General features: G+C 40.4%; 1 protein-coding gene across 5 annotated transcripts in view; it reads left to right on the forward strand.

The window, feature by feature from the left end:
• shank1 (SH3 and multiple ankyrin repeat domains 1) overlaps positions 1–26,459 on the forward strand; it is a 112,044-nt gene that overhangs the window by 59,818 nt on the left and 25,767 nt on the right. For all 5 annotated transcript variants that reach the window (XM_005468988.4, XM_019358400.2, XM_005468989.4 and 2 more), the window contains exons 6-15: positions 2,126–2,280; positions 8,999–9,166; positions 11,611–11,727; positions 11,938–12,015; positions 13,132–13,198; positions 13,408–13,574; positions 14,251–14,372; positions 14,973–15,121; positions 17,422–17,535; positions 19,890–19,965. In XM_005468988.4, coding sequence (XP_005469045.3) covers positions 2,126–2,280; positions 8,999–9,166; positions 11,611–11,727; positions 11,938–12,015; positions 13,132–13,198; positions 13,408–13,574; positions 14,251–14,372; positions 14,973–15,121; positions 17,422–17,535; positions 19,890–19,965 — 1,213 coding nt within the window. The remainder of the gene's footprint in view (positions 1–2,125; positions 2,281–8,998; positions 9,167–11,610; positions 11,728–11,937; positions 12,016–13,131; positions 13,199–13,407; positions 13,575–14,250; positions 14,373–14,972; positions 15,122–17,421; positions 17,536–19,889; positions 19,966–26,459) is intronic.

The following is a 26,459-nucleotide window of genomic DNA, read 5'->3' on the forward strand; positions in this document are numbered from 1 at the left end:
GTTCTGTAAATAGTTTGAAATGGTTATTTAAAAAATCAAGGTAAATGGATGCAAATAAATTTGTTGTTTGCAAAACTTGTGCATAGGATTTTAAAATTGACAATTAATATTTGCATTTAAAGTTATGAAATATGATTCATTAAAGATGTTTGTGGTTGTTACAGTAAAAATATAACTTTTTCTACTCTGATTTTATGGTTTTTGTCTGATTTTTAGATCAATTCTGGTTATACAGTATGACAAAATGAGAACATAACTGTAAATTCAGGCACGCAAGGTTGTGCTAAAAAGAATGATACCAAACAAGGCAAAGTGAATAGTTTTTAAAGGTAAAATGTGGAGGGAAAATCAAGAGTAGTAAAAAAATGGCCAATTATACCCTGGACCCCAGGGGGTTAAACGTTCTTTGTTTTTTTTTAAAGTAACGCAATAGTTACTTTTCCAAGTAATTAATTACTTTTAGAATATTGTAACTCAGTTACTAACTCAGTTACTTTTTTGAAGAAGTAACTAGTAACTATAATTGAATTACTTTTTCAAAGTAACTTGCCCAACACTGGTCATTTTCCTCTTTGCCAGAAAAATCCCCTTGCAGCCGGTACTGTGTACTCTGTTTCAACTGGGAACACTTTGAATGGTTTTATTCTTGTAGGTGCTGGTGAACAGTCTTTATGGAAAGGATCAAGTTTGCCAAAAAAAGTGACACAGCACTTTCTTTGACTGCAATAAATGATATTTTGAGCTTCTGTGTTTCTTTATATGACATCAGGATAATGGCAAAACATCAGTGCACTGGCAAAACATTCAGCTGGAAGGTAATATTGTTACCTTTTAGATGAAACTAATGCAGAGGCCTTTTTCATTTCCCCTCACACTGTCACAGAAAGGAATATAAATATTTGCAGAAGACTTAAAGTTGGCTGATCGGGATGTTGTAATCAGGAAGCAAATTGACAGTGGTGAGATTTAGGATTGTCTAAAATTCATGTTCAAAATAATAAAACAGTGTTGTCACACATAAGTGGGATTTTACTTGTTTATATCTGCTCAAATTCAGCATACCTTTTTTATTTTAAATTTAAATGTTGTCTTATAAAGGTAGTTAATTAATTTTCTTTATTAAACTTGTAGAAGTGGAGGACAATGATAGAAACACTTTGTCAAGATGAATTTCACATTAGTGTGTTCTTTTAGTCTAAAACGACTCTTGAATAGATTTCCATGAAACGTGTGCCGTTTGCTATATTCACAACTTTAAAGACAAAACTATGGAATATGGGAAAGCTATGTCTCGTTTGAAAAACATTTTCTTTAAAAATAAATATATGATTGCATCATGATTACTCTTGTAAAATTAAAATTATCCAACACTTTTTTAAAGGGTGTTATAAGTGCAAGAATGCTAAAAATAGGTCATTTCTGCCTGTTGGATCATAATGTTATGTTATGTTAGTAATGCTATGTTATCATAATATCTGATATAGATAAAACCATTAAGAGGCCTGTGATGTACCTGTGTGCCAAGTTTGGTTGCTCAACTCTTTTGCATAGGAAGAGTTTTTGGACGGGCAGCATTACTGTATCATGTATTTGCAGGATTGATGGTCATCTTCAAAGTGAGTTGTGCACATTTATGTATGTGCAGTCACTTCATTAAATCCTCATTATTACATGTTTTTCCTTACATGGAAACAGGATCTGCCCAGATCTAAATGTACATGTAAGATTATGCATACACAGACAGAAGATTTGGTTTGAAAATAAGGGGAAAACGCAAGAGCTTTACATGATTATCAGTAAATTGTAGGATAGAGGTGTAGGCATTTGCTGCAGCACACATCACAGACGTTTCCTGCACTTTCTCAGCTTCATTACTGTGATGCACAAACTCTTTTTCACCTCACACTAAAGCACGTCATTCAATTGTTAAATCCTAACCATAAAAAATAAAATGCATTAAATGTTTCTTTTTTGAATGTTTGTTTCTGTCTCAGCAGTTTGGAAAGAGCTACTGTTCTCCAGCAAATCAGCTGTGAACTCAAACAACCTGATTTTACCATCCCTGCTCTATAACAGTCCCATTTAAATAAAGCTGCATATGTGTGTCTCTGTGTGTGTTCTTTAGAGACTCCTCTGACCCTGGCAGTGCAGTGTGAGCCAGGTGGAGGAGAGGCCATCCGGGTCCTGGTGGATGGAGGAGCTCATATTGACTTCCGTGCCAAAGATGGACTCACACCGCTACACAAGGCTGTTCGAGGCCACCACCATACAGCCCTGCTGGTAAACATTTGCATATGTTGGAGTCCTTTCATACTGCTATCTGCCTGTAGAAAGTGATGATTTTACATGTATTATGCAACAAACAGAGAAAAAAACATCAACCTAGAACAGGGTGTATATCTTGCAAGATGGATATTTGCCCTGAAAGTGACACTGTATTCTCTTCATTTGCGTTGCCGTATATCTAAACAAGCTAAAGCCCGAACAAAAAGACCCTCCCACTCAGCGATCCACACCCACCCACACACAATATGCATGCGAACAAATAACTCTATTATTTGATTCAGCCAGAGAGAAAGAGAGGCGTTAACATCCAGATTGCCTGGTTTTGACACATTTACATTTTAGGCGTTTATCCAGATTTTCAGCTCTGAAATTGCTGAGAATACAGGTAGCTGTAGACGAGAACCTCATTGGGGGAGATAATTGCAAGCGTTAACATTGTTAGAGCCTATGTTTTCCACAAAGGAAAGAAACTCGGCTAAACTGCACAAAGGTTTACATCAGACTGTGATTGAATACATCATTTTCCACAGCCTGGGGTGTAACGTGACCTCTCTGAACCCCCGGCTATGAGTTTCCATCCTGATTTGAATTCTATGAATATTCCTCAACTTGAATTAGGAAACTATCACCAAGATATATCTTTTCCTTCCTGCTGTACTATTGTTTTACTTGATGAAGGTTTTAAAGGTTCTACATTCTATATATTTAACTAGTTGGAGCAATTTTTGGCTCAAAATACAGCGCAGATTGCCAATTCTTCCATGATAAAAATGGACTAGTTTCGTGTCTTGAAAAGAAATAAGCTGCCTACGCCCTCTCAAGAAGAAAACAAGGCAGAATGACTTTAGTTACGTATTGTAACCTCAGATTTAAGTGTAAGTGTAGCCCTTTAAGAAGCATCAACTGGGAATAGGCGTTTGAACAGAAACTGAGCCAAAATAATAATAGGACAAAAACTCCTGTAGGATCTTTTAAGTTACACAAAGCACAATGTTTTCATTAAAACTGTGTGACATGAGGGTTTTCATATGATAATACATCTCTCTCAATTAAGATAAACAGCGTCATGGAGACGGATAACTTTCTTAGCAGCAGTTATACTATTGGCCCACTTCAGCACAACAACTTCCTTGTCCGGACTCCCCATGTGACTCTACAGACCAATCAGAAGCCAGGAAGTCCTAGACTTAGGTAGATGCGGGAAAACCAATGAGGTAGAGTCAACACATTATTATTATTGTTTTGAAAGGTGTATATGTAAACATTCAAACATGTAAATGCCCAAAACACATAAACACTAAATATAAACGGAAATGTGTATATAATTAGCTCTGTAAAGACATCTCTATTAATCACATGAAATATACATTTACTTTACAAAAGGATACCATTTCTGCTTACCAGCGCTGCCACGGCTCATTTTTAACATGTGCACCATTAATGAAATGCTAATAAAGGAAGGAGCTAAGACAAAGTTGTATGTTTTTATAGTTCGCAGTTTAATTTTTTGTTATTTTGAAGAGTGACTTTGAAGTTTAGTTTTTATTATTTTAAATGAATGTAGAAATTTTTAATATTAGTTTTTGTTTTTTTATAATAAGATTTCTGAGTTCTGAAAGCTAATATTATTCATGCAGAGCACTTCCGGCGCCCCCCGTGTGCGGCAGCCTGTTACAGCAGCTCTGCTCATTCTGAGTTTCTTTCTTTCTTTCTTATCTTTTCTTCTCATAATTTTTCTATAACTAACGTATTAGTAATTAGACTCTGCAACCATGCACTACCGTTTTGTGCTAGTTCTGGTCGTTTTTCTTAGTTTTTTTCTACTTTTTTCACCCGTGTGTGGAGACCCAGAGCAGGGATCCTTTGTTTACAGTAAGGATCAGCTGTTAGCGCTGCGTCCCGCTGCAGTACTGCCGGCGGACAGACCCGACATTCCCAGCGAGTTGAGGAGGAAAAGACGGGGGTGTCGTGCTGGGAAGGAGCGCCGTCGCCCGAGAAGGAGACGTTATCGACCATCTCTTCCTTCTGTAATTATTGGAAATGTAAGATCTTTGCCCAATAAAATGGATGAGCTAACGTCGCTAACCTGGTCACAGAGGGAGTACCGGCAATGTAGCATCATGATGCTAACGGAGTCGTGGCTAACACCGCTAACTCCGGACACGAGTGTGACACTACCGGGATTCCAGCTGCTGCGAGCGGACAGGACAAGAGACAGCGGTAAGAGGAAAGGAGGGGGACTGGCAGTGTTTGTGAATGACAGATGGTGTAACCCTGGGCACATCACTGTGAAAGAACAACTCTGCAGCAGAGACATTGAGCTGTTAGCTGTTAGCATGCGTCCATACTACCTGCCCCGGGAATTCTCGCATGTTATCGCGATAACAGCGTACGTCCCCCCCTCGGCCAACGCGGATGCAGCCTGTGACACTCTCCACTCAGTGGTCAGCAGACTGCAAACACAATCTCCGAGAGCCCTCCTCATAATATCAGGGGACTTCAATCATGCCTCACTGGACTCCACACTGCCCACCTTCACCCAGTATGTGACCTGCCCAACCAGACACAATAAAACACTGGACTTACTGTATGCCAATGCAGAAGAGGCATACAGTTCATCACCTCTCCCTCCCCTGGGCAGATCTGATCACAACCTGGTGCACCTTGTCCCTGTGTATGAGCCCTTAGTGCGCAGGGAGCCACCAGTCACCCGCACAGTGCAGAGATGGTCGCAGGAGAGCGAGGAGGCTCTTAAGGATTGTTTTGAGTCGACTGTGTGGGAGGTGATCTGTGACGACCACGGAGAGGACATCGACAGCCTTACTACATGCATTACGGACTATATTAATTTCTGTGTGGATAACACCGTACCTACCAGGACTGTACGGTGTTTCTCCAATAACAAACCTTGGATTACCCCAGAAATTAAAGCCGTCCTCAAGCAGAAGAGGAGGGCCTTCAAATCCAAAGACAAAGAGGAGTTGAAAAGGGTGCAGAGAGAGCTGAGGGGACTGATAAGGAATGGGAAGGACAGCTACAGGCAGAAGATGGAGAACCAGCTGCAGCAAAATAACGTCGGTGAAGTCTGGAGAGGCCTCAGAACCATCTCAGGCCACAAACATCAGAACTCTCTGCCTGGGAGGGATGTGAGGTGGGCAAATGAACTGAATCATTTCTTCAACAGATTTGATTCAGCCATGAGGCAGTCTCCAACATCGGCTGCAGACTCACCCTCCCCCACTGCTGCTGTTCCACCTCTGACACCTCAGACACTTCACACCTCCTCTATTCACCCTGCTCACTCCTCCCCACCCCCATCAACAGCATCCAATACACAACCAACACAAGGCTCCAGCCTGTCTCTCTCATCCACCCAGGTTAGGAGGGAACTGAGGAGGATTAATGGCAAGAAGGCAGCGGGTCCAGATGGCATCAGCTCGAGGGTCGTCAGGTCCTGCGCGGACCAACTGTGTGGTGTGATGGAGCACCTCTTCAACCTGAGCCTGAGGCTGGGACGAGTCCCACAGCTCTGGAAAACCTCCTGTGTTGTCCCAGTGCCAAAGACTTCACGCCCCAAGGACCTCAACAGCTACAGGCCGGTGGCTCTGACATCCCACCTGATGAAGACCCTGGAGCGGCTGGTCCTGGCTCAGCTTCGGCGCCTTGTGAGCTCATCACTGGACCCACTTCAGTTTGCCTACCAGCCTGGCATTGGAGCGGATGATGCCGTCATTCACCTCATGCACCGTTCCCTCGCTCACCTGGAGACCGCTGGGAGCACTGTGAGAATCATGTTCTTTGATTTCTCCAGTGCCTTTAACACCATTCTTCCGTCGGTTCTGAAGGACAAGCTGGAGAACTCTGGAGTGGACCATCACCTCACTACCTGGATTTTGGACTACCTCACCGACCGACCGCAGTATGTGAGGACTCAGGGCTGTGTGTCGGACAGGGTCGTCTGCAGTACGGGGGCCCCACAGGGAACGGTTCTGGCTCCGTTCCTCTTCACCATCTACACTGCAGACTTCTCCCACAACTCCACCCAGTGCTTCCTGCAGAAGTTCTCTGATGACTCTGCAATAGTCGGCCTCATCATTGATGGGGATGACAAGGAGTACAGAGGACTGACTCAGGACTTTGTGGACTGGTGCCAGCTGAACTACCTCCAGATCAATGCCAGTAAAACCAAGGAGCTGGTGGTAGACTTCCGCAGGCACAAACATCCTCCACTGCAACCACTGAACATCCAAGGTATGGACATTGAGACTGTGGACAGCTACAGGTACCTTGGTGTTCATCTGAACAACAAACTGGACTGGACTCATAACTCAGACGCCCTCTACAGGAAAGGGCAGAGCAGGCTGTACCTGCTGCGGAGACTCAGGTCGTTTGGAGTGGAGGGCCCACTCCTGAAGACCTTCTATGACTCTGTGGTGGCCTCAGCCATCTTTTATGGTGTGGTCTGCTGGGGAGGCAGCATCTCTGCTGGGGACAGGAAGAGACTGAACAGGCTGATCCGAAGGGCCAGCTCTGTTCTAGGATGCCCTCTGGACCCAGTGGAGGTGGTGAGTGACAGGAGAATGGGGGCTAAGCTGTCATCCCTGTTGGACAACATCTCCCACCCTATGCATGAGACTGTGACAGCACTGAGCAGCTCCTTCAGTGGGAGACTGCGGCACCCACGGTGTGGGACGGAGAGATTTCGCAGGTCTTTCCTCCCCACTGCTGTCAGACTCCACAATAAAGCATTTAACTGATCAATCACACACATCCACAAATGTGCAATAACACAATGTGCAATAATCTTTCTGGCAACCGTTGTATTTTTCACTCTGTTGTATATAACATTTGTATTCTATTTTTATCCTATTGTATATTTTACTCTATTTATTCTACTGTATATATTATTCTATTTTTATTCTATTCTGTACAGTTGTGTACTGTATTTATTCTTTTTTATTTTTTTTATTCTAATTGTCCTTCATAACTTTTGCACTGTCCACTTCCTGCTGTGACAAAACAAATTTCCCACGTGTGGGACTAATAAAGGTTATCTTATCTTATCTTATCTTATTTTGACAATGTATTCAATACACACTAGCACAAATGCCTTCTCATGCTATTTCTGTTCATAAATTTGACCATCTTGACAGATTACTAAAAATAGTTTTGTATGTATGCAATATATGGTTTTAGTCTAGCTGTTACTTTTATTAAAGTCTTTGTTTTTTGGTTTCAAATTGGTTGCATTTCTACAATCAATAGCTGAGGCCGTGGACAGTCGTGGTTCTAGTTTGTTGGGAATCTAGGTAAACCAAACCAACCAGACTCTATCAATATCATGACATAAATAATCTGACAGCAGCAGCAACAACAGTCCTATAAATAGATAAAACATTAATCCATAAATGGAGGAAACCATGTTTATTTTGGAGTCAATGCCAAAGACCAAGTTGATCATTTATGAAGTGTTCTGTAAACTGTAAACACTGCTGTATATGTTCTTTTAGCCTGATATGAATGCTAACAAGTCAATTACTGCTGTGCTGACTCTGTCTTGGTTTATTTCTCCTCTTCTTCTTTTTTCTTCTTTCTTTTTTCACTCCCAGAAAGATGATGACTCCTCATTTTTTTGAGAGGCTTTCACTGATATCATGAGGTTTAGACAGAATCACACGACCATTCAGGAAGTCAGGCCTCTCGTACTGTCACTGCAAACTTGGCACAATTCTCTAGTTTGCCCTCAGTCCCCAAGCACTTGCCTGCCTTTCCTGGTGGCCTCTCTGTCTTTGTGTTCAGCATCATTACATTAGCTACATTAGCTACATTAGCCACACAACATGCTAAGGGTAAGGATTTTCTTTTTTTGTTGTTGTTGCACAGTGAAAATCAAGAATTAAAGTACTCCACTTCAGTTCTCAGTCTTCAGTAGCTCAGATACAGGGAGCGCATAAGGACTCTCGTGCTCACTCTTGCAGCCAACAACTGAACATTTGGTGTGCAACGCCTATGGCTGAGACATTTTAAAGTTAAAGCTGGCAGAAGCTACTCTGGGGACTAAATAAAAATGGCGGACTGTGAAGCAGTTGCTGATTTTAAAAAGGCATGTCCGTTCGTCAGCCAGGAGCAGTGCTTATCCTGTTCTGATGCCAAAATCACTGAAAGTGACTGCGAAGAAACCAGGCACCTTTGTTGGTGCAAAAAAGGAAAGGAGGAAAACACAGACAGAAAACAACAACAATAACAAACGTCTTCTCTTACATGGGAATCTAAATCAAATCATTTACTTCTTAGAGACGGTGCATGGTTCACTAGAATCTATCATTCAGACTGGCTTTCAAATCTTTTATAGATTCAGATAGTGTCTCCAAACATTTTTTCATATGTACGTTAGACTTTCTAGTGTTTCTTATCTTATCCATTATTGACCAAGTGTGTAACATTTGGTAAATGAGGGGTTTTTTTTCTTTTTCTAAAGTTAGTTTTTGGCATTTAAAAGACTGACGTTAATTAATATTTGTCCATTTTTAATATAATTATGTTCTTCTGGACGCAAACCAAGTGGAAATAGCTTTGGCTTTAGTGGATTTTCTTTTCAAACATGTCCCCTTTAAGTCATTGCTATTTATCATAGTCATTTATCGTCATCATTACTCTCAGAGTTTAACAAGGCTTCAGCATGAGGTTTTTTTTCTTTTGTGCTATCCTGCAGGTCCTGCTCTCTCTGGGGGCGTCCCCAGATTATAAGGACCGGCGAGGGCTGACGCCTCTTTACCACACTGTGCTGACAGGGGGCGACACCTCCTGCTGCGAAACACTGCTTTACCATCGCGCCAAACTGGGCATCAGGGACGAGAACGGCTGGGATGAAACACATCAGGTAAACACTTTTATTTTTTTAAATGTCACCTCAAGCGAATCCAGGACAAAATAAATACAGTTAATCTCCTGTGTGTTCAATAAAAGCGAAAACATCAAATCAACTGTAAAACTTTCTGTTTGAGGATCCTTGAAACAAACTTTCAGTCTAATGAGGTCAGTGGCCTGATTTACATCTATTTGGGAGCTGAGATGTGAAAGCGCCAGAAAAATGCGTCTGGACTTTTGGAGCTCACGTTCTTGTTGTTCATATTGCAGAAGTATGCCACATCACTTTTTGTAATGTACCAGTCTACTCTGTGTTCCAGTGTGTGTCTGCGTCAAAACCCATTCATGCCATGAAACACTTCACCTTTCACCTCACATCCTACCCATCCTGCTTCAGTGGCCTCATGTAACAGCTGTGAAGTGGACAGGGAAGGCCGCGAGGAAAAATGAAGGTATCAGCTTGTTCATCTCAGTGTGTTCACTGCGTAAGCATCTGTCTCCTCGGCTCTATTTGCCAGACAGGGACTCCAAAATAAACCGTTGGTGTGTGTGCGTTAAGTACGATTCAACTCATAAATTCAACCCTAATAAGATTTTTGGACGAGGTCCACTAAAAGAAGCTACATTTTATTTCATGTCTGACGGATTGAAGATTGTTCTGTTGCATTTGGGTGCAGGGTAATTTCATATTAAGTCAGCCTGCCTCTAGGAATCAGCTGTTACTTTTCCATAATAACTGATGTACATTTAATGGGGGGGGGTACTTTGCACTTTTTAGTTTGCTATATTTGTCAGTATTTTTGAATCCTCAAAATGTCATTAGTAGAGGAAAGATCCTCATAAAATTTTCTGGGCCGAAACACAAAAAACTGCAACCAAATCGGTTTTACATTCACTGAAAGTTCCACAATATCGTCCCTAAATCTCATTTTGTTAATCATGACTGAGCGTCAGCATCATGGGATATGTTATAGAGACAGATAGACATCAAAAACTGCACCATTTCGATGTCTTTCATGTAGAGTGTGCAGTTTATAGAGCTTAAATGTGTTTAAGTGTAAAAGTGCTTTAAGAAATGAGGGATTAAACATTGTAAGCCCTATGTACTCCAGGAGACTGTAACTCGAGCAATTTTAATAATATGAGGGCAAAATTTTGCATGTCAGTATTAAATGCATTGAGGGGTTTTTTTTAAAACCATGTTTTATGTTTTATTTGAGTGTATAGCGTGCTATAGGTCAGCCTGGCAGTTTTTCCTGGCTTTCAACATTTTTTTTTTTTACTTTTATAACAATGAGTAAAATTAAGTCACACAACCACATCACTGATAAATTAACCCATGTTAATTATTTGGTTAATAATAGCTCAGTGAATCTGCAGCAGTCGCAGCAGCATGCCTGAATGGGGCACTGATTTTCTAGCATAAGGGCCGATGCAAACCAGACTTTAGGAAATACTCCTCATATGTCTCTTTGGATCTAAAAAGAAGTAACTCATGAGGTCACAAGGCTGTCTTTAAAGCACAATTTTACTTGAAATAGCAAATCAAATGGAAATGTGTTCAGCTGTGACTCAGCTGTCCTGGTTTGTGGTGAGTACATTAATCTACTTACGCACCTTCAGAAAATGTCTCTCCTGTTTTGTACACTTTGCTATCGAAGACAAATATTCTTGCACTTCTAAACTGTGGCTTCATTTCTCTACAATGATGAGATATAACAGTTAATGATATGATTGGATTTTTTTGTGTAGCCTGTAAAGGTGGCCCAGGATCATCTGTTACAGTGCTATGTACAGAAAAGTGCCATATAAGAACCAGTCGTTTGACCATTAATTAAACAAAAATTTAAAATGAATCAAGATTGCAAATAAATAAAAAAATGCAAAAGATAAAATAACTGATCTTAATGCTAGGATACGTAATAGCTGCAAGATTAATGAGTGGGTTATTTATTTGTATAATAAGTGAGACACAGTCCATATTTCAGGCATCTGACGAAAAAACGGATTTAAAAAGCTTTGACTTCAAGATCAGTTAAGTCCATGGATTCCATTATATGATTATATTAAATAAAACAGTTATTCAAAATACTGTGACTTACATCACATGTACTTTAACATGTAGACTTTTTTCTTACTTTAAATAAAAAAAAAAAAGTAAATCACGTGGCTCATTGTGTCTGTCTGAGTAATGATGCTCATTTCTAGCAATGACTTTGTTACCGTCATACTCTATTGTGTATATTTGTATTGTCTGTGTTTTATTGCCCCTGAGTTTGGAGGTTGTGTTAGTTAAATTTGGTGTTACCGCCACCTTTGGCCACCGTCTCCTCTTTACCCTTGCTTGCCCCCCGCCTCTCTTTTCTCTCTATTAAACAACCACATAAATCTTTCCTCTTTGACGCCTTGCTCTCGCTCCTTCTTTCGGTCTTACTACCAAACTGTTTTCATTCTCAGGCCTGTCAGAATGGTAACTCGCAGCATCTAGAGCACCTCCTATTCTACGGGGCGGATTCTTCCTCCCAGAATGCCTCTGGAAACACTGCCTTGCACATCTGTGCTTTATACAACAAGGTATTTCACAGAGTACAAATCAAGTATCGCCTTCCCCCGACTGTACCGAAATTTGATGCAATGATCCTTAAAACTGTGCTTTTTAGAAAGATCAACCTGCTTTTGTTTTCATCAACAAACTAAATAAAGGCAATGATGGCACAGGGGAGAATCCTGCCCTGTGTATTGCTCTTGCATTAAAGATACGTTAATCAATGCTGTTTGTTACAGGAAAGCTGTGCACGAATTCTGCTCTACCGGGGAGCAAATAAAGACACAAAGAATAACAGCGGCCAAACCCCCTTTCAGGTAAATGCTTAGTGTCTGGCTGGGTAATTATGCATGGTGTGGTTTATTGTCTTATTAACTTAGCATAGCATAAAGCATAAAGTGCCAGTGCCTAATGCACTATGCATACAGATGTCTCAGGCATTGGAAATGCACGTGACCCCTAAATGTGGATATATAAGCTCCAGAAAAGGGAAAAAGCTAATTCAGAAAACATGTTTCTGTAACACTCGAACACACAAAGAACATGAAAGACAACATGGAAGAAACATTTTATACTAGTAAAAACAACAGAACAGTAATAATTTGAGCAAACCGTCTATTTACCTTTGACTTACAGTAGTGAAATCTTGTAACTTGCACAAGATAAAACCATCAAAGACACCTAAGAAATGTAATTACTCCCAAAGAAAAACAAAATATAATTCTGAATTTTATGCATCAGAGATATAGTTTTTATGTAATTATTTTCTATGAATTCTGTTTTATAAATAATTATTTATTTTAATTTTCTTTACTTTATCAATTTTCATTCCATTAATTTTATTTTTTAATTAATATGCTAATTTCCAATTCCAGTATAGTTTAATCTAGTGCTCTGCTTAAGTAGCTTTGCATGATTCATTGTTCAAAATCATCCTTTTAGTACATTATACATGCTTCAAACTATAAGAAAATATTTTTCAGTTTTATTAAGTAACGTATTGTGCAGGTACTGGTTTAATTATTAAACTAAGGTATTAAGCCGTTGTTTTATATTTCACCACCTAAGATCCTTTGTGCTTACACTTGACTGTTTCTCTGTCACCATTATAATGCTGTGTCACTACTGTTGCACTATAATGCTCCTGCTGGCACCTTGTTTCAGTGCATTCACACTTCATGTCAGAAAATGTGTCGTCAATGAGAGCATGTCACTGAAGAAAGAGGATGGAGAATGCCCTTCATTTACTTAGACTTATAAATAATAATAAATAAAGTGTTCAATAGTTTTTTTCCTATACTTCTGAAATATCATGAGGCTATATTGCTTACCCCAATTAGAGTTATCTTAAACATAAGGAACTGCATAAGAAAAGTAAATTATGTGTGTGTGTGTGTGTGTGTGTGTGTGTGTGTGTGTGTTTTGTTCATCAGGTGGCTGTTATGTCTGGCCATTTTGAGCTGGGAGAAATCATCAAAAACCACAGAGACACAGATGTGGGTAAGTGCTATAACTGATGTCTGGTCTCAGATTTGTTCTGCAAGGTGTTTTTCTTAAGCTAACACAAGACACAGGCTCTCAGCACCAAGGGCCAATAACAATTTAAATACACATAGAAGTAGCATGTGGATGGAGAGTGTAAAGAAACATGGATCACGGTTTGTAGGATGATATGAAAAGAAGAAAGAAATCTCTCCTGTCTCCCCTAGTCCCCTTTGTGGAGTCTCCAAAGTACGCCCCCCAGAGGCGGGAGAGCTCCCGGACGCTGACAATACCTCCTCATCCCTTCCTCAGAGCCAACAGCGACAGCAGCATGAACCTTCCAGACTGGATGGCAGTGCCCAACGCCCCGGGCACCAACATCGTCTCTGTGCAGGTGTCTGTGTTTGTCTCTGTGTGAGGAGGTCAGAGTTCAAATTATCAACACAGGAAACACCTATGGGTCGATTTCGTGACCTTTTTGTTTTTCAGAGAGATTTTTACTGGATGTTCTACTCGTTTTAATTAGAAAGCTTAGATTTTATTTTCTTTTTTTTACCAACAATGGAGACAGCAGCTGATAAAACAGCCGTATCTCAAAGCTTAAAACATTTTAGCAACTTGCGTTTATGAAATGAATGATACAAAGCACACAGCAAGCATTTCTAAGTGCACAAGTGCATCAAACATAATTTAATCCATCAGAACTAGTATTTTTTTCTGCTCCGTTCTGCAGGGTTGGTCATGGGATGCGGAGCTTGTTGTCTAATTGGAAGGGGATTTATATATGGGTTCTTTAAACTTACTGCTTGCCTGTAAAACACCCATTTCCAACATGATGGAACATGTGCACAATACAATGCAGGGGATGACCTTTATCAACCTCTAGTGGCGAATACTGCTAATTGCAGGGCCTTATCTTCTCACATTTTATATAGTATGTGCTTTGGAGCAGAAGATTAATCACCAGTTCTTATTGTTATCCTCTTTAGGTTTATAGCCCAGAAAAATGTTAAATGTCATTAAAGTAGATCATATTTGAGATTTCTCACCTTTCCTTCTCTGACCGACAGGGCTACAAGCATACAGGAACCCTGCGGAGCTCCAGCAGTCCCAGAGGGGCACGGACACGCTCTCCTTCCCGTGGGAGGATCGGAGACAAAGAGGACCGGAGCAGGCAGAGTCGGAGACAGGGGTGAGTGGAGGAGGCTGAGGACAAAGTGCTGTTAAACAGGAGCTTTGCTTCCACTTCCTGCAGATTCAGATGGATCAATCGAAGTGCTTTTGAGGCTTTTGTGCTGGGTGACAGGTCCTTAAAGAGATGTTAAACTCTTTTAAGTGGATTATGTGAGTCATGGTCTTAAAGAGCCATGAAAGGAGTTGAATATGGTTAATTTGGTGTAGTATTGTTAGTATTTGTTAGTATTGTCTGAAAATGGAAACTAAGAGTCATTCAGATCAATAATAATTCTGATAATTCAGCCAATTCTTAATTTTTATGTTAAAGAACTTAGTCAAACTCAATAGAAATCACACAATGTATAGGGAACATTTATAACAGCAGGTCCCTGAAATTCATGAAAATAAACACATAAACTAAACAGTTCAACCGTGACTTTTTCTTTCTTTCTGTAAAACAAAATAGCTAATTTCTCAAAATAATTTAAGTCACTTGAGTCCCAGAAAGTTTCATTTGATGTACCAAGGGCTCAGTCAGCAGCTCAGTCCTGGCCATAAAATGCTACAGAGGTTCCTGAACCTTAAACTGCAGTTTCAAATCATCCTCCCCTCTCAGGCCCGTCCCAGCCACCACCACGGTTCAGACTGCGGGCCAGCGAAGACGCCTCTACAGCGCCGTCCCAGGACGTGTTTTTGTAGCCACTCGATCACATTCTGCACAGGGGGAGAGAGAAATCAGCTTCAACAAGGGGGACAGGGTCAAAGGTGAGTGTAACTCCATTTTCACATCATGTGAAGGTTTGTGTGGCAGACAGTCAAAACATTTTGTCTTCCATGTCAACTCAAAGTTAGTGATGCTGTTTCTCACCTGGTACTTGACACAAAGAGACTGTAAGAAAGCACAAGCTCCACGAGAGGTATCTTTAATAGGCGCACAAGAAAAGCACATTTAAAACATGCAAAGCAACACTCCAGAAACCAGTTAACGTAACATGACGTTACATGAGCTCATTTTACTGGAAGTCTCTGGGATCCTGGCATAGCCCCAAAAAGTTCCTTCTAATATATAAGCTGCTGACTGTAAGGCTTCAACAAGATCAGAGGTGACAGCTTTTACATTAACATTATTTAGCTAACTGATGACGGATGGCAGATGATGCATCCATCACAGTATTAGCGGAACCTAATATACTACTGCCTAATCAAGGTTTTATTGATATGTATAACATGCCAAACAAATGTCTACAAATACATTCATCAAGGCACAGAACAACACAAGCAAGTTCAATATTCGTTCTTCTGTCAGCTTTTCAGCTTTTGTTATTTGCATCCAGCTTATGTTGTATGGCTTGCAGAATCCAAACAAAACAAAAAAAAGTGGCTACAGTATCAGCCCTTTGATATCCACTATAGCTGGGAGATGGTGAGCATTCTCAACCGATGGATCTTGAGAAAACAGAGACTTTAAAACGACTGAAACTCCAAAACCTTTGGAGAAAAATGAGACATTCACTACGGTCAGGAGGAGCCATCCTCTGGTGACAGTGAAGAAGCCAGAGTTGTTCAGACTTGAATACCTGGAGAACTTTCAGCTGTCGTCCAGTAAGGACAATGAATGACTCTAGATAATTTTACTTCAGTCCATTCAAACTTTAAACTGAGATCAAAGTGTTAGAGACATGCAAAAAATATCCATGTTAAAACAGCGGGGGCTACATTTATTTAAGTATCAGTCTGAACCAGCGGTCCCCAACCTTTTTTGCACCACGGACCGGTTTAATGTCAGAGAATATTTTCACGGATCGGCCTTTGAGGTGTTGCTGATAAATACAACAAAATAAAATGATATGACCAAGACAAAAACTGTGGTATTTTGTAAATATAATAAGAAACGTGAATTCACTGTGTAATTGTGTAACTTCATTTCCAGCGCCCTCCTGAAAATGCACCAACGACACTGAGAGTAACATCCTCCCCTCTGCCCCTTAATGCTCTCTGGTTGCTATCGTAATATGTAAATATTTCTTTCAGAATAAGACACACAACTACAAAGACCCAGGGAAACTGAGTTAACGATAAAAACCCTGAAAACCATAAACTTCACACCCGAACTTTAACTCACGCGGCCTGGTACCAAATGACTCACAGACCGACCTGGGGGTTGGGGACTGCTGCTCTAAACTATTACATAAACCTAACCAAGTCAGTTTAATGATAATTAAGTTTATTTTAAATGATTGAATTGTTTAATAAAAGAAATGAAGTGTAAAAATCTGTCAGGTGGACGACTCAAACTGTATCTGTGGTGTGACGGGCAATATGATTCACTCCCCCGGTAACCCTTACATCCTCCAAATGTGGACTTTTTTGACCGTTAAAAGTCAAAAATAATAAGTGCATATACTTGAACATGCACAGACAGATTCATGAACAACACCATATTCATGTCCAGAAACACAAATCGATAGATTTAAGGGCGTGACTATTTCGTGAACTGCCGTGAGACCTTCAAGGACTGCCTGACAAAGAGCTCGGTAGCGTGTTGCAGCGAAGACAAAAACTGCGGCTGGCGAATGCAATGCTCCGACTTTGCCCAGAGATGAGCTCATTTCCTCATCAAAGTATGGCTTTATAAATAACTGCTTATAAGTGTTTTTTGCTTTGAGCCGTGAGTGTTTTATAAATGAGGGCCCTGCTGTAAAGGCAGCTTCTCTGTCTCGTGGGCCAAATCCAAATCCAGTCCACAGTGTCGTCAGATGAGTTTGTTAGATGGTCATGTCCTGACATGAGTGTAAGGTCTCTATATATGTTTGTATTTAATGTCTGCAGGTATGAATATGTGTGTGTTTGTGAGTGAGTCTAAGGTGTCGCCAGGTATGTATGTCTTGGTGAGTATGTAGGAGGTTTGCATGTCCATGTGTGTGTCCACATTTATTTTTTTTCCGTCTGTACTTGTTGTCTTTTTGTGTGCGTTCATTTCTCATCAGTGTGTCTGTCTGTGTTTGTGTTGGTTGTGTCACCTATTTTTTTCTTAACATATTTCTCTTTCCTGTCCCCGTCTTTAGTGCTGAGTGTTGGCGAGGGCGGTTACTGGGAGGGGACGGTCAGAGGTCGCACGGGATGGTTTCCCTCTGACTGTGTGGAGGAAGTGATGCTTCGAAGCCAAGACAACCGATCAGGTGAGGACCACCAGCTGTGGCGCACACTCACAAACGCACAGGAGGAAAAATGTGCTGAGAAAACACTTCAGTTTTGCATTTACCCTCCCTGAGTATACAGCTTATTTGTATTTGAAACCTTTGGTGTTATGTGATCCGTTACTGGATCAAAAACTTATGGTGTTGAACTTCAAGGGTGGTTTGTAGAACATTTAGCATCATAAGCATGGGATTTTCCAATTTTAGGGCTATTTTTTAATTATTGGTAAATATGGATGATCATATGCATCATATGGTCTTCGTTTGTGTTTTCCATCCTGTTTTATTTTGAAGGTTAGTTCTTCAGGCAGTTTGCTTCCGCCTTTTCTTCTTTTTTCCAACATCGATAGTGTCTTTTTGAGTTCAGCCTGTGCCTTATAGTTTGTGTATTTAGTCTGTTTGTTCCCTTCTTGTCTGCATCACCTTTGTATGCTCGCTCCCTGCTATTGTTAAAATAACCACACTAACATTTAGCTCAAAGCACCACTATCTGCAGATTGAGAGTCCACTTACAATGCCTTAGTTCTTGTTTAACACTTTCTTCTTATACACCTTATCCTATTTTAAGTGGTAAATAAAATGATTTTTTTTCTTTCATCATATGCAAGACCAGCTCAGTTTTCTCTTTGACTATAATCACCAATGTGATAGACATGCTTTTTTAGGGAAATATTCGATATAATTAAAAAAGAACTAAGAGACCACAAATAGCAACAGTGGCTAACACTATCAGCATGTAGTAGTTAGTATGATATGTAGTGGATATGGTTCCCAGTTTCACTTTTGTTTATCATGCTTATGCTGTGCTGATTTATTTTAATGGCAATGACATTTAATTGTTATACAAGACACAATTAACAATATCCACATCATCACCACAAAATAACAAAAGTGTATAAAACATGAGCAGAGAGAATGACATTACAGTAATCTTATCAAGAGGTGACCAGGAAGTGAAGCAAAGAACATGTGGACTGTTAGCTATAGAAACAACATGTTTTAGCATGCTAACATTTATTGATTAACAATTCATACGACTGAGTGCTCTAGTTAAACAGGTATGTGGGAAGTATGTCAAAAAATGACTTAAAAATTTGACTCTGACCTTGAAATGATGATCAGACAAACAACAAACTGGTTAACAGGATTTATCAAAGTGTGAATGAAAAAGATTTCTTCAAGTAAAGAGATCACTCAAACGTTTTACTCTCTTTCTTTTCTGTTTCTGCCTATATGAGCTCAACAAATTTGACAAGTCTTGTAGCAAAAGCGAAATATTTTCCAAGTATTTGTTTTATCTTAAAACACATACATTTACATGAACTGATTATTCTGATGCTGCATGAATGCATAGCAGCTTTTAAAAATTGTGCTGGTGAAACCCTAAACCTAACCAAACAGTGGGTGAAAACAAAACTTAAAATCTCTCCCACATGAAACTTGAAACCCAGCCTCCTGGTCAAAAGTCAGTTTAAGTCCCTAACACACATTTTTGTCACTGTTTTACTGTACAGAACTACAAATGTCATTTCAGGACACTTACATGAGTGTTTTTTAGATGACAGGAAACAAATGACTAGTTAACAATTAAAGCAGACTTTTTTTCCTGTCACACACTGTATGTATGATGTATTGGTATATGCCTATATTAGCGTCTTCAAAGTTTAAGAGTTGAGTTTTCCGACTCTTGCCTTTGTATCTTACTATAACGATCATAGTGTATGTATGTATATATCTATCTGCGGTAAAAATCTGTATGTAACCTATTTCTGTGGGCGTGTGGGCCCATCTCAATACTCAAAGCATTTATTATAAATCCCAGTTCTTTAGATTTTCTTATCATCAGTCACCTGCAAATGCGATGTTATGGTCTCGGTTTATGTTTATTTCACATATTCATATTCAACGGTCACGGTTTTTACTAGTAAGGTTAATGGGAGGGAATATGCCTGCTGTGGCGATTACAGTCTTAGCACCTGGTGTTTAAACCTTCTGTTAACAAGGGGCAGCCAATCAGAAGAAAGTGGGAGGAGCTAAAATGGCTTGTTACAGACAGAAGTGAAATTTAAATGGAAATAAGCATAATAAGTTCCCTTTAACTTCTTTAACCTACTCATTAAATTCATTCATACAATTGCTTTTACACCAGTCGGTTAATCAGCTAATTATTTCATGATTAATATGCATATTCATTTTAGCTTACAGGTGACTTGGGGACAAAAATCCAGAGAGATGGCTCCATATTATTACAGTATTAGCAGTTATGTAATGAAACTGCAAATGTATTTAATATAGGTCAAACTATTCTGATGTCTGTGTGATTTCATGTTCCACAGAGAGCCGCGGAGAGCGTGCCAAAAGGCTGTTCCGCCATTACACTGTGGGATCCTACGACAGCTTTGACGCTCCCAGGTAAGAGCTGCCATGCATCTAGCTGTTACTGAAATCTGAACTGAGCAGCTGCCAGTTTCATCAAAAGACACAGTGGTGTGCACAGATTCATTAAGCAGCAGGGGCACAGACAAACGCCTCCTAGCCACTCACAGGACAAGAGAAAGGGTTCATTTACGGTGAGGTCACATCACAGTGGTACCCCACCTAACAGAGGGGCATTTGAGTTGAACACAAAAACACTTTGGGGCACTTGGATTGACAAAAGAGGCGTTTAGATGCTCCAGCTGCTTGTTAAGTGTGACCAGAATGATGCAAGAAAGTGTCCCATTGTGGATAAATAAAGGTTTAAACATGACTACCGCTGTTTTCTACCACTGGCCTCTGAGCAGCTCAGCTCAGGAAATGAGGGGTTATGTACTTTGCTAAAGAGCATGATGTGTCTCGTCAGTCCTCCCAGGGGGCACTGAGAGCTGACAGCCTTTTCATTATGACGCTGCTGCTTCACTGTTTAGACATACAGCACATGTTGGCAGGGGATTTGTTTGTATCGTAACATACTGTATCCATCTACCCAGATGATTCATAAGTTCCAGTGATACTTTGATGATGTGATGTGTTGTGAGTGATTCATGCAGCAGGATGACGATGTGTGACGGTTCGCTGCCTCCAGTCTAGAAGCTGATCTGCCTGCTGCTGAAGTTATCCTCCAGGCAGAGGTGTACCAGTTGTGTTTTGACTAGCAGGTTTTGCTGAATTTAACCTGTGCTGAGAGGTAAATTTGTGTCATATCAGGATTTTAGAGTAAGCTTCGTCTTTTTGATGTCTGCTTTTTGGCTCCAAGCTGCAGAGCTGCTTTGCTAGGTTGCAGATTTCAGGGTGGGCTGAACTTGTTGGTGCTTTTAGTGCACTTCGGTGACTAATACATCTGAAATTTCTTTGTGTTGACCGGAGTTATGAAATCACCAGATGATCATTACTGCCCCCGATGACCACGCAAGCTGAAGTAATGCATATGTATTACTGTTCTGTGGGACCGGACAGAAATAATCCCAGAACAACAGCTGAGATCTTTAACTTTTGACAGAAGATTATTGCACTTTTCTGCGTTAATAGAGCAAGTCATCCACCCACTGTGACTTAATCAGCATCCGCTTTTACCCAGTGTTCATTCTTAAAGGGCACCTTCACAGATTTTTAACAAAACTTTATCTTTTCAAGTGACAGGGTTAGGAGCCACTTCTTTCTACTCATAGATATATACATATGTACGCTATGTGGTCCCAAAGCGGTCGCTCAGTTTTTCTAAAAAGACCATAGACTGTATATAAAAGATGCATGCAACCGATGAAACAACTCGCCTGAGTTGAGTTGAAACTGTGGATATTTCCGTCAGTTACCTCACCCTGCCCCATGCATACTTGTAGACTGGATATAAAATACAGACATAAATCAGTAACTGGTTTGTGACCATTTTTTAATCCCCAAACTTTAGCCTTTTGCATGCTTCTATGTTGCTTTTTGGACCCAGAAGTGATGATATTTAAACTAGAGAATGCCAGGAGGCTTGTTGAGCAGGCCCCAGTATATGGGTGCTAATCAGTGAGTAACTAAGTAACAGACTAATATAAAAAAAATAGAATTTCACTTACCAAAACTGGAGATAAATATCTTTGATAAGCTGTGGCACACAGCAAACCAGTCCTAAAATAGAAAGTTGAAAGATCCAGTTCAGTGACTCATATTGGTGGAGGTGAGGTCTTTCTATTAGCTATAGCTTCCTGGTTCAGCACACTAACTTTAAGCCTAAAACCACCCCCCGTAAACATTATTATTCATACTGTAAAGTAGTGGCCCCCAACCTTTTTTGCGCCACGGACTGGTTTATGTCCGACAATATTTTCATGGACTGGCCTTTAGGGTGTCGCGGATAAATACAACAAAATAAAACCAGTACGGGTACCAAAAAAAGATTTATTCATAACACACAGAAAAGACGCAGGGAAACCGAGTTAATGATAAAAACGATAAAAAATAACGATAAAAAACGATAAAAACCCTGAAAACCATACATTTCACACCCGATCCTCAACTCTCGCAGCCCGGTACCAAACGACTCACGGACTGGTACTGGGGTTGGGGACTGCTGCTGTAAAGTTTAGCTTTTTAACAAGGAAGTCTATGGGGACTCCCTTTTTGAGCCGCCCTCAAGTGGCCATTAGAGGAACTGCAGTTTTTTTTGTACCCTTCGAGGCTCCCACTAGTTTAATATTCTGGTCTGTAAAAGCACAAGTCTGAAACTGACTTCTTCCCATTAATTCATCATTCACTGTGTGTCACAGCAACCCGGTGAATTGGTTTGAGGCAAACGCACAAGTGTCCAGAACTCGTACTCAACAAAGATGTATAAATAAAGCTATTATCAGTTAGATTATTTGTTATTTATGTGAAGCCATGCCTCTTCTATCATTTTCTCACTCATCATTAATCGTCTTGATTCCTCAACTTTAACCAAAAGGCCTACATTTGCTCTGACCGTGCTTCTCTCTCATACGCACGCTATCATTTATTATTAACAGGCTTTTCATCAACAGTGACATTTCATGGAAGCGACACACTCAGCAGTGCAAACTCAAACACATATGTTTGTACACACTCTATAGCACACACACATCATGGATAATTAAAGGCGCGTTGTAGCAGAGATGCTGGTTTGGCCAGGCAGGCAGGCATGGCTGACTCAGAGCCGCCCTCACATGGGCCCACTTTCACAGCCTTTATCACTACATGTAATATCGCACCTATTCCTCCTTTTATCCCTCTATATTTGGCCATGTCTCCTGACCATCTCTGCATCCCTCCCTCGCTTTCTATTTATCACTGCATTGCTAACCCCCTGTACTTTTTAATTTTCTTTCTATCACCCTCTCCTCCCTGTGGTGTCTCCATCTGGAGGTCAGACAGTGAAGGGCACTCAAATGGGAGCGGAGGGTTATCGAGGGGGAAGAAGTGCTCGGACAAAGTTAGACAGGAATTTCGTGTTTACAAATAGGTGGCAAGAGACATGAACTGTGTTTTTGTGGAAGCAACAGGAGGTCTGAGGAGGAAGAAGTTTACCCTAAAGCTTACTTTAAGTTCCCTCGTCCTGACTGGAATGACCAAAGCGAGACAGCATCTTGTTTATGATGATGACATTTACTTTTTAGCCAACATCAGCTGGAATTTATTGACAGTTAACTGGCTGATTGGTCGAATAGTTTAATTTTTCTCTTCCAAAGAAATTTCACTGATAAATTCTTTATCTTTAAAAAATGGACATTTTGGCTCTTGTATAGCTCGGGTTGGCAATAGAAAGTCGAAGAAGTTGTGCGCAAGAGAAGTAATTTTAAATGGACGAGTTCCTATTTTTGCCCCACTCTGACCAAAAGAAACAAACAACAGCTTGAATTATTTGTACTGACTTTGAAGTAAATTCTCTCTTTGTAAAGTTTTCAAAAACTTTACTGTCTCTAATACAGGATTTGTTTTGCGGACTGGAATGTCTGAGGCTAGTTTTGCAAATTTGAATGATATTCATTTTCAACATACTGGCTCATCTCTTAGACACATCTTTGTAACTCCATCCTTACGTCCGTCAATTCTCCTGTTGAAACCTGGATATTCGTCATAGCCTGACTTGTACAGAATGAGATAAACTGTGCCACTGTAGCAAAATGTGCCATCCTAAACCTTCCAGTTTGGATTCGGGAAACAGACACTATCTCTATTTTTAAGATTAGGCTTAAAACTTTCCTTTTTGGTAAAGCATATAGTTAGGGCTGGACCAGGTGAACCTGAATTCTCCGTTAGTTATGCTGCAATAGGCATAGGCTGCTGGGGGATTCCCATGATGCACTGAGTTTTTCCTTTTCAGTCACCTTTTTCACTCACTATGTGTTAACAGACCTCTCTGCACTGGATCATACCTGTCATTAATCTCTGTCTCTCTTCCACAGCATGTGTTCTATCCTGTCTTCCTTCTCTCACCCCAACCGGTTGTGACAAATATCCGCCCCTCCCAGAGCCTGGTTCTGCCGGAGGTTTTCTTCCTGTTAAAAGGGAGTTTTTCCTTCCCACTGTCGCCAACAATCATTTGATTGTTGGGTTTTTCTCTGTATGCATTATTATTGGGTCTACTTTACAATATGAAGCACCTTGAGGTGACTGTTGTTGTGATTTGGTGCTATATAAATAAAATTTAACTGAATTGAATTGAACCAGTCAGCAAGGCATAATGCTTTGCCTCAGTTTTAAGGTATGATAGTTATAGTAAAAAGTTCAAGTTCAATTTAGTTTTATTTATAAAGTGCCAAATCACAAAAACAGTTGCTGGTTTATATTTTAAGACCCTACACTAACAATGAAAGGGCCCTCTATGAGCAAGCACTTGGCGACAGTGGGAAGAAAAAACACACTTTTAACAGGAAACCTCCAGCAGAGCCAGGATCAGGAAGGGGCAACTGTCTGTTGTGACTGGTTGGGGGTGACAGAAGGGAGAGAAGACTGAGTAAGAAGACTGAGATCAAAAATAATAATAATGAGTAAAGGCAAAGTGGTGTTTAAACGCATTAATTTATGTGATCAAGATCAAAAAATCTCGGTGACGAATAAGAAATATGTACATCTCCCACGCCACTCAACTTTTGATATATATATTCCTAATTTCCTCTAAATAATTCCACATGTATTTATTGAGTCTTTTGTTCCTCTTTTGTTTTCTTTTCTTTTCGGACCTTGGTATAAAGATCTTCAATATCCAAATTTGTGAATATTTGATTGCTACCATTATCATCACAGCACACATATTTTCAGCAGTGTCATTGCTGCTCTGTAATGAGCTGCATCCAATTAATTAAAGAAGCGTGCACACAGGAAGAGACTAGCAGCGATGTCGCAACCAGAGAGTGTGACGTGGCGATGAAATTCAGCAACATGTACCAACAACAGGCAAAATTTGAAAGAAGGAAAAAGTAAATTCTTTTAATTTTAATATTTTTTAGATATTACCATAAACTAGCCGCATTAATTTTTAAAATAATTACTCGATTTGTTGTCGGTGTCTGCTGAAAACGCCTGTGTAAATTTGTTCATTTGTTGTTGACTTTTTTTAAGTGCTGCCACATTGGTGAATGTGTTTATGTTTTCTCAAAGTGATTAAAAGGTTTTTGCACATCATGAAGTCAGGTATATGATTAGTTTGGGCACTTGTTTATTTGTCTGTTTAGCAGGATTGTTAAGATACCTGGATGTAATGAAAATTTGTACCAGAGGTCAGTTTAGATTCATCGATTTGTTTGATTAAATGTTTCTTGAAGGGGAGAAACTGAACATTTTACATATCATACTGAAATAAGAACAACTGGGAGACATCATATTGATGTTCTCAATATAATCCAGATCCAGGGATCCATCTGGACCCAAACTCAGCCTCTCTCAGGCTGCACGGAAAGACAAGCAAGAAGAGTGAGTTGAGCTCACTCAGCCTCCCCATTGTTTCAAAAGGATTTCCTTAACATGAGAAGACACTGCATATATCTGAATCTGCACAGGAACCCAAGTGCATGTAGCAACTTGTGTATTGTTTTAAAGCATTTTTTATTACCTCTGCTACTGTATTTACGCTGCCTTTGCTACATGCTTAACTTTAAACTGACTTTAAAATCTTTAAAAGCCCCTGCACTTGGGCTCTCAGTGAATGAGATGAAAGCTAAACTGGCAGATCATTAGCTCTCAGTGTCATTATCACAGATGCACTGAGCAACTGCACACAATCTGTACATGCGGCTGCTCCTCTGCCAGCCCACATGAGACTCGTCTTTTGGGCCAACAGCGGGTCAAATAAGGACGAGCGGCGCACAGAGTTTGGAGCGGAGCTGCAGAACATCCCGTTAAACGCTCTTGTGGTGGTTTGTCATGTCTTGTTAAGAACATGCTTTGCTGTAGATAAACTGCACGCACACACACACACACACACACACACACACACACACACACACACACACACACACACACACACACAAGGATAACAGAGGACAGACTGACAGGCTGAAAAACATAAACACATGATCATGTGGACCTTCTGTCAACATTTGCTTCCTGCCCCACCTCTCCCCCTCTCTTCCTCTCTCTCTCTCTCCCTCTCATCACACATGCATGGACACACATATTATACACGCAAATTCACAGTGGTATGGCCTGACATGCACGGAGAGAAACAAATGGGCAGGCATGCGAGAAAAGAGAGGACAAGAGCTGTGATCGTCCTTGGATGCAGGAGGGAGGCAAGAGGATGAGAGAGAAAGGGATTGAGCAAACGTAGATAGAGAGAGAGAGAGAAGGGAGAGAAGGAAGGAGGGAGGGAGGGAGGGTAAGACGACATAACAACTACGACATACGTGGACGGAGCCTCTGACTAAGAGATGATGTGAGTGCCTATTTGGGAGAATCTGTACCTCTCCTCTCTCTTTCTCTCCCCC

The sequence above is a fragment of the Oreochromis niloticus genome, linkage group LG4 (assembly GCF_001858045.2).
Source record: "Oreochromis niloticus isolate F11D_XX linkage group LG4, O_niloticus_UMD_NMBU, whole genome shotgun sequence".
Lineage (NCBI taxonomy): Eukaryota > Metazoa > Chordata > Actinopteri > Cichliformes > Cichlidae > Oreochromis > Oreochromis niloticus.